At 34.9% G+C, this 9,628-nt stretch overlaps 1 protein-coding gene across 1 annotated transcript; it reads right to left on the bottom strand.

The window, feature by feature from the left end:
- Nucleotides 1–2,596: 2,596 nt before the first annotated feature.
- On the bottom strand, nucleotides 2,597–8,830 carry LOC113297298 (decapping nuclease DXO homolog, chloroplastic-like). Its single transcript, XM_026545734.1, has 13 exons — nucleotides 8,395–8,830; nucleotides 7,650–7,894; nucleotides 6,326–6,391; nucleotides 6,141–6,219; nucleotides 5,916–5,998; nucleotides 5,808–5,831; nucleotides 5,531–5,655; nucleotides 4,957–5,173; nucleotides 4,780–4,833; nucleotides 4,569–4,615; nucleotides 3,821–3,905; nucleotides 3,427–3,490; nucleotides 2,597–2,952 (listed from the first exon to the last, which is right to left on the bottom strand). Exons 1-13 carry the CDS (start codon nucleotides 8,744–8,746, stop codon nucleotides 2,849–2,851), a joined length of 1,545 nt encoding a protein of 514 aa, XP_026401519.1. The 5' UTR covers nucleotides 8,747–8,830; the 3' UTR covers nucleotides 2,597–2,848.
- Between the last annotated feature and the right edge of the window lie 798 nt (nucleotides 8,831–9,628).

The raw sequence follows: 9,628 nt of genomic DNA, 5'->3' as shown, positions 1-9,628 counted from the left end.
TTGAAAAAGAATGTGTCCATAATTTGATTCTAAATCATTATCTCGTTCACCTTAGAGGTCACATAATTATTTGGAGATTATTTAGCTGTAATGAATGCAACCCATGGTTGATGGTAAATATATATGTCTATTGAGACTATATTTTTATGTCGAAAGACATATTTCATAATAAGTATATGTCTCGAATTAATCGGATAATACTTTACGAAACTTGTTTTCGTGTTTGAGATGAAAATATTTCCGCCATAATCAGGGGGAGACTATACACTACCAGACGTTAGTGTTCATTAACTTAAAAGTTATATTAATTCTTCTCCCATCACGATCAAATCGATTAAGGCTGTCATTATATGATTGACGTGAAATTTCTCATTTTGCTTTCATATAAGTTGTTACCTCTTAAGAGGAATCCAGTCACATCTATGAACTTTGTTGCATTTTCTAAGAGGCTATAGATAGTGCTCCAATTGAATCTATCAAAACAAGATCCACATTCTCATGATTCATATCTCCTTACTGGAAGATAAGGAGATTATAATGCCCGCGGGCGCTGGTACCAGCAATTCTGTGAATTTTTCAAGATGTACATACACTTGAGAATTGTGTAGGATCGTAGTTAGGTAATATTGTCGAATATTCATTTACAGTAGCTACTAAATGATGGTGGTTTTGAACCCCTCTGCAGAGGAATATCGACTAATGTGGTTGGTTGGCATACAAATCTAAAATTAGATTGGTTTAATTTCTCTATCAACGCGATTTTGGATCCAAGACTCAACACCTTAAAATTGCTAAGCCTATTAATTACTGGTTGGTGTAGTCATAATGTGTTGTATGGGAAATATGTTCGTTGTAAAAACGATTCAAGGGTTGAATTTTTGCTCAGACCCTAGGATTGATTCAATAATATTTTTTTCTCCATATATGATGCATTTGGCGTGGTAATCCTTAAAGGGCTCATATTGTATTTACACAAGAAATGTTATTGGGAACATATTCAAATCTGTAATCCTTGTAGGATTCAAATTATATTCTGGCAGCCACCTGACTCGATTATGTCAGGTTTAACAATCCTTTATGTGTTTTTAGAAATTTGGTACGAACCGAAAATCCGGATTAATTAGTTGATGTTACCAACTTTACAGGTCTCTTGAGGAGTCCTTAAAAACACAAAAATCCACGCTTTAGAAGTATATATTCTATTTTTTCCTTAAATCTGCAGTTAGAATTACGCTAGCTTAAACTCTTCTTTGAGATAGACTAGAGTTATTTGTTTGATGCTTGTGTGCTGTAAAACTCATTTTGTTGGGTTAGCATCCATATATTTTTTCAACAGTTGTACTCTTTTTCCTTCATTCAGTTTTTGTCCCATGTGGTTTTCCTGATAAGGTTTTAACGAGGCAACATCTCATTGACGTTTAATTTTCTTCTAAAATGTTGATATTTATGCTCTTTTTACTTCGTCCAAATTTTTTCCCATTGGCTTTTATTGACAAGTTTTAGTGAGGCAATTTAATTCAACATGGTGGTCATCCAAGGGGGAGTTGTATAATTTATGTTATTTGGTGGATTCCCACCATTAACTAGGTCATTTTGTTAGACCAAATCAAAATAACTTGCTCTTAGTAATTTGGATGTCATTCCGATCCACATAAGGTATGACCACAAATTCAGTTTTGTTCACTTATGATAATTTATCTACATCTTGGCTCTATGTTGAAGAAACTACATCAACAACTTCTACAAATCATCTCGGGAAGCTAGCAATCCATGACACAAGTTCTCAATGTGTTGAAGAAGAATGTAGACTCCGCAAAAGTATCAATCGAAGGCATTACTGCTTGTGCAACACAAAACAAGACTTCATCAACTATCCGACATCTTCATGAAAGCACAATAGTCTTCTGCATTCAAGAATTCTTTTCTTCAAATTGCAAAGTCTCGACTCAAAGGTTTATACGCCAAGATTTGACTGAAGTATTTATCAGGGGGAGCGCCATCATCAAATTAAGGTGCATTCACTGGACTTTATGGCGTTGTACTTTTTTTCCTTAGTCAAGGTTTTGTCCCACTGGGTTTTTCCTTGTCAAGGTTTTAACGAGGCAACATATGCGTGTCCAACACTGTTTCAAGTCTTACATGCTTGCAATTTCAGGTTTCTGATATGTTTGTAATGACTTAGCCACAGTGGTCATCAGGGGTGTTATAAACCAAGTTTATTTACTAAGATGTCCTTCGTGTTTAAGTTTAGGATTTACATATCTTGGACACCAAGTCTTCTATGTATATAAATAAAGCCTTAATCATTGTATTCTATACACACTTAATGAACAAGAATCTCTCTTTTCTCCCTATTTTCTATATCTCCTTCTCCTTTTAAAAAATATATATATATATATAAATAAAGCCTTAAACATTGTATTCTATACACACTTAATGAACAAGAATCTCTCTTTTCTCCCTATTTTCTATATCTCCTTCTCCTTTTAAAATATATATATATAGGCGCTGCCTTCTTATTTTCAAATCGCAACATCCCTCTAAATTTATCAGAAATAATCACCAAGGACACTTGAACACTTCAAAACGCAAACAGTGTTGTCTCAAAATTCTTTTTATGTTTTCATTAATAAGTTATAGAACTAAACCATTACAGAGTGTAAGTTCAGGAAAATTGCTGAAATTCTAATCTACAACACTTTATATTTTAAATCTAAGAATATGCGCTTGGTCAACTTGGACCATATATATGTATATATCCTTTTAGCTCAAAACTCAAAAGAAAAGCAAACTGTAAATACTTGTATCTCCAATTCTCCATAATCTATTAATGCTGCGAACACGGGACTCATAATTGCTCTACATGTCTTGTAATTGCATCAGGGCAAGATGCTGCTTGCAGTAGCTCTAAACGGGTAAAAGGATGAGTAAATTGCAAGATATAGTCTTCATCTGCAATTACCAACAAGTCAAAAACAATCGAGTAGCGATTATCTATACATTTACTATCGCAAAACATATAAACATTCTAAGGTCGGACAAAATAATGAAATACACGAGCTTTACTGCATAGTATGGTAAATCAGGTGGTAGTGAGAAATTATGTTTTTTTTTTTTTTTTTTTGATCCATATAAATTATGTTGATACTACTAAATTAACATCAACCCATTATCAAGTGAGGTCTTCTAATTTCTCGAGAATATTTCTATCATGCAGAACTCTTTGGTCACTTACGAACTATTGCTTTCATAATGACGACATGTTATTTAACACCAAGGACTGACAAATATGAGTTTCAATACAAATATGAGAGACCCATTAGGGTGTCATGAAAAGGAAGAAATGAGCTTCAATACAAATATAAGAGACCCATTAGGGTGTATTGAAAAGGAAGAAAAAAAAGAAGAAAAAGACGAGAAGCTCACTTTCTTTAACAGTTCCGTAAAGCCAGCACAACACCTCATCTGCGAACGCCAGGCAGACACCTCCCTGCCAACCCATTCCAAAAGAAAAGTAAAAACACCAATTTAGTTCAAAAGAATTATGATTCTCAGTTATTAGTAACCAACACATATTGATTCTCATTCATTCATTCTCCAGGCCATCCTCCAATGGTCCGTACTTCACCTTAATTTAGTACTTTCCCTTACATGACCATCTACGGCAGTCCAACATTTTGTTTTTCTTCTTTCAAGGAGTCAAATGTAAACAAGTCCATTTTACAACCTATAACAAGTTTGCATGTGATTGTTTTATCTTGCTAAACTGATCGATAGAGTTTCTTATATATTCAGAAATTGGCAGACAAAATTTCTAGACCTGCCAATAGTTCTTCATCTTTACTCTTTGCGTAATTTCTTTGGTTCTCAATCTCTCTGTGCGAACAAGTCTGCCCCCATCATCCCTGTAGCAGAGGAAAAATATGTCAATATATTTACCTTTTGTATAAGCCAATTTTATAACGACAGCAAGAAGCGACCATATTGAATGGATCCTAAAGTTATTGTTTAGTGATTTTGTAACTTTGGGAAACTCGCCGACAATCCAAGATAAAGTTAACAAATTATATTATTCTTATGATCAAGTATTCAACTATTACTTTTCACATGTTTGGTGCTTTTTTTTAATCTAATTTGTTGACATTAGAATACAGACTCAATTAGACACAGTTAAAAGGAAGATCATTGACAAGATACAAGAAAATATAGGTTTCAAACTGTAAACAGGAAACTTAAACTGCCATCAAACACAAAATGGAAATGAACTAGAGTTCTTATGTTTTTTTTATCCTTTAGCAGCTTCCCACAGTCCAGATACCATTAGTTCAATTTATTAGTAACTGGGGCTATAGTAGTAACAATGCATATGACTACTATGACTCCTAAAGTGAAAAGAAAGGTGTACGGTCTTGAATGTGCTGACGACCAAGATAAACTCCTATAAAATTGCATCAAGCAGTTAAAGTTCTACAAATACAGCGTCAACAAATAAAATTTAGTTCCATTTCTTTAAGAATGAAATATAATGATACTAGAAGGGTTTCAAGATATGCTGAGTTAAGGATTACCTATATCCAATAACAATATAAGGAACACCAGCTAGGAACGACTGGATCTGCATCATTAAGTACCCATTAGATGTACATTAATATGGACAACATTTGAATAATTGTGTTTGTCATCCGAAAGCTAAAGAAAAGAATCCTTAAAACAGAAATATCATCAAATGAACAGCTTACTAAAGTTAAAACTACCAAGGAACAATAGAACAGAACATACCCAAAACTTGAGCAATTTGTCCCTTTCGAATCTTTCCTCAGTGCGGTACTCTAACTGTAATTTGGGAAGGAAGAAAAATAGAGGAGTCATAAGTTGAATACAATTTTATGGCACGCACATGATCGAAAGAAAGAAATGAATTTTACAGCATTGATCACTAGAAATAAACGTTTTGACCTCCCGACTAGTCTTCAACTCAATGTAGAACCTCCTTCCATCGTCAGTTGCATCACAGCAGTCCATTTCAGCACCCATAAGTATACGATGAGCTCCTAATTTGGTTTTGATCACAGAACAGTACTCAGCATTTGCATCAACATGGTGTATTCCTTCCCCATCACCTCTCCTTGATTCTTCAGTCGCAAGATTCTCAAAACAATACCCCCAATAACATCTAGTTCAAGAATTCCAAGATCGCAAATTAAGTTATATGCTAAAAGATGTCCTCACTGGACTATATGTTAACTCTGATTTCAAAGAATTTTCTCCCTTGTTTACCTTAATCATAAACTAACTACTTCTACAGATTCAACTCACTCTTCTTTTTTAGTATATTATAAGCCAGATTCTAGTATTAAACTCATATAAGATTATTGAGTGTTTCGCTATCTTTTATAAAAGTAAAGCAAGATACATACCCATAATAACTCCTCTAAAACTAAATAGCGGATAAACTTTATGGCTACACCAATTTCATACAAAGGACTTTGTTTCTTAAAATGGTAAAAAAGAGACGAGAAAAAAGCAATACCTTCGACGATCAGTCTCACTTTGAGGCCTTTCTGGAAGTTTATGGACATCAAGATAGACAACCCCTTTTCTTTTATGCACCCCCATTTCCCATGGTTCATGTCTGACATAAGCAGTAGCCATTATCTACAGAAGAGAAATATTATTAACACTAAAAGTAGAAGTCTTTGAAATAAAAAAAAAACTTGTAGTATTCAAAATGTTATTGCCCCATATAATAATTACTGGGAAATGAGCACAAACAAGTGGACTAATTCGTGTTAAGGAGTTGAAATTACCTTATTAAGGTTGTTTCTGTACGTCTGCGCCAAAAAATAGGAAATTAGAAAATGTTATAAAAAGTGACTCATATGCAGAAATAATAAGTGGAAGATACTTTATAATACCACAAAATGGATATTATTCTCAAGTGGAATCTTCTTGGCTCTTATGCAAGCAAGCAGATCACCAAATCCCTCGGAACCCAAGTCTGATATCAGAAGAACAATAAAGGTTCCAATACAGTCAATAATTGAGCAAACAGACATATGAAAGTTTCCCCATATGACTTATCCTTAAAACATCTCTGACCGTAATCAAATATTTCTTGAGAATTTTCGGAATAAAGCTACCTTTTTTCTCGATGAAAGTGTCAAAACCCTGGTTTAAATCAGCCCCAACATCTTCGGATATAAGGCGCTTAAAGAGTCTCTGGTTGAGTACAACGGGAAATGCTATGGATTAGAGAAGTTACAACAAAGACGAATTACTATCAGTAAAGAAGGTTTTGATGGATTAGACTTGCCAAAGGGCTTACCAAGCTGCGGTCATCAAAATAAACATCCCCAGCTTCATCGCGGCTATAGCAAGCAAGTTCAGATGGCTGTAGAATTTACAAAGTAGTAAACTGAATTACAAATGACATGATGTAGATAAGGGTTTTGCTATACAGATTATAGGATAAAGAAGTTGTGCAACTTTTAGTAGCAAAAAACGTGGTACCATACCTTGGTTCTCAGTGGGAACTGCGATTCTCACTGAGATTGAGAACCTTGTTGGGAGCGTCCCCCCAAAGGTTTAGAAACTTAGAAACACCATTCCTAAAGCAACAAAACAATTCTATGACTAGATCAACCTAGGTATTCTAAGTTATTTTAGTTTATACTTTTATTATTAATCAAAAAAAAAAACAAACTTTAGATGCTTCTTCTCTCTCTCTCTAGAAACTCACAGTTGGTGTGCCTCCAAGGGCTATGGGAAGTAGAATCCTACTTCAAAGTGAAGTAGTGGAGCAAAAAACATCAAATTTGCTCCCGCTATGGGAGTAGAGAGGTCCCCCTATCCCTCAAACTCGTTCGGAAGTGAAGTAGTGTCCGAAAGTCTTCACTAAGCGGGTAAACATTTGCCACTTAAGGAAAAAATGAACTAAGCAGCTAAACATTTGCCACTTGACCACAATTCTTATTTTATATATTTCATAACTACGGGGACCAGAAATCTAATTTCTTTTGATTTTAACATAAAAAATATTTTACCTAGACGGGTAAACATTTTCCGCTTACTGGGATAAAACATCCTATCACCTCTTCCCTAACCCATGTTGAAAGGGATAGTGTGTCAAAACATCAAAACACACTATCCCATAGCCCTTGCTCTAAAAGAGCTTATATCCATCACAACTCATTCCGAAAAAGGATTTTCGGTCAGACACAATGGAAAGTGAAGAAATCAGATTGGCAAATACACCCTTTTTTAAGATTCTCAACTTTTAAAGGCATACTTTCTTCTTGTCTTCTTGATTTATATTTTTTTAATAAATTAGTAGTAGAAGTAATCGACCTATAAAAACTACTAACTACAATGCACAAGCTCCTGTCACGCTCCTCCATTCAGACTATTTCCATATTTGACAATTCTCGCAACCGCTCCTGACCTCGCACCCATTCCTGGCAACTAAGGTGCAACTAATACAAAGATGTAAATTTAGGGATGACAGATATAATACGGAACTCCTAACGTTTAGGGTGAGGTGCCCTATGATCATGTAAAGCAGGCGAAGTTAGCAACATTCAAAACCAATTCTATGGATCCTCCACATTTTCCCATATTAATAATCAACAAGTAGGAGACAATCAAATTACCTCTTGAAATGTGATAGCTTTCCTTGATAAAGTTTCTTCAGTCTTGAACTTCATCTCAGAAACAAAACGCTCATCTCGTACTTGTTGATACCTACCACCAGCATAACCACCATAACCCTGCCGCTGATTATAAGACCCAGGACGAGGCAAGATTCCATGTCCTCCTCTCCCATTTTGGAAACCAGATTGCCAGCGTCCACCACGTCCCCTGGAAGGATTATTCATGTTTTGTATACGAGGTAATGCTGCCATATACAGAACAAGGAAAAACAACAAAAATCCATAAATGTTCAAGGGAGGAAAGGAGATTGAGTAGAAAAACTCTTCCACAGATAAGACACTAAAATTACATTAATGAAGCATAAATTCCAGTGCCAACCTACAATATTCGTAGTAAACATCCAATAAGCCTTCTAGTTCAGAATTCCTTTTCTACTACCACCAAAAACATGGAACCCTTAGGTAAATGACAATATTGAAGGATGTGGAAACTAGGGTTGAACTGTGAGTGCGAACATATTATTATCGATAAAACCAGTTAACCTAGAGAACAATAAAATATGGTTCAAACCTATATGCAATTTAAAGTTCAGAATGGAAAAACCACAAATCTCTTGACCTAATTGAGAAAAGAACAAGTGAAGAAATACATAACATACAAAAATATCAAAACCTAATTATTCCATAACCAAAATGACACGAAGATTTTCCAAGACCATGAACATGGAGAAGTTAGAAAACTTACTGGGAACAGAAAAAGGACTAGAGGCTAGAGTTCTGACATAATCTTCATTATCAGAACCAAACAGATCTTTACTATCGTCTTCATCAAACCCTCTTCTACCAATAATATCTTTATTATCTACTTCGTCTTCATCATCTCTATCACTACCACTGCCACTGCCACTTCCACTTCCACTAGCGCTACCACTACCGCTTCCACTGCCACCACCACTAGCATTACCAGATGAAGAAGAGGACGATGATGAGGAAGAAGATGACGAGTTTCTACTATTATCATCTTCATCGTTGTTTTTCTCTTTCTCTATTTCATCATCATCGCCGAATAAATCTATCTCTTGTTCAGAATAATCCATTTTTCGAGAGAGTAAACTTGAATCTTTCGATTAGCTATGTCAAAGAGTCGCACCAGGATTTGTACTTATACACAGAGACTAGTGATGGGTGACTCGGTTCGTCTACCTGTGTTTGTTAACGAGTTAAGACGATTGGGTAATGAGAAAATATTTGGGGAAATTAGGGGGAGACCAAAAAAAAAGAATATTTTCATTGTCAGGCCCACAATTAATTTTAGGTAGGGTGACACTCAAAATTATTTCCTTGTCACCCATAATTATAAATTTTATATCGTTGGAAATCTTTTTAAGAGAGCTACGCAACGAGTACAAACAAAAATATCAAATTTTTGTTTTTCACGAAAAAATTGGAGGTGATCATCATTTTAGGCAAATTTTCCGAAAACTTGATACATAACTATTATGCAGCCACCGAAAAAGATGCATAACACATTCTGCAGACGCATAACGAATTATGCAACCATTTTCTCCACTGCATAACAAATTATGCATTTGGATAACAAAGTTATGCATCTATAACAAGTTATGTAACCATTGTTTTGGTTGATTTTAGTGCGTACATAAAAAAATTGATGCATAATGCAGTAGGCATCCATATTTACGGATGCATATCAGGTTATGCATCTATTTTCTCGATGCATAAAAGATTGTGCAACAATTTTCTCGATGCATAATGCATTATGCAGTCATATTTTCGGATGCATAACCTGTTATGCATCCATTTTCACGACTGCATAACATGTTATGTAGATATCATTGTAGATGCATGACAAGTTATGCAACCTTATTTTTTGTTGGTTTCAATACTAAGGAAAAAGTAGCTGCATAACGTGTTATGCAACCGTTTTCTGGACTGCATAACAAGTTATGCGGAAAAAAAAA

This window comes from Papaver somniferum, chromosome 7 (genome assembly GCF_003573695.1).
Source record: "Papaver somniferum cultivar HN1 chromosome 7, ASM357369v1, whole genome shotgun sequence".
NCBI lineage: Eukaryota > Viridiplantae > Streptophyta > Magnoliopsida > Ranunculales > Papaveraceae > Papaver > Papaver somniferum.
This window is presented reverse-complemented; position numbering and strand designations above follow the sequence as displayed.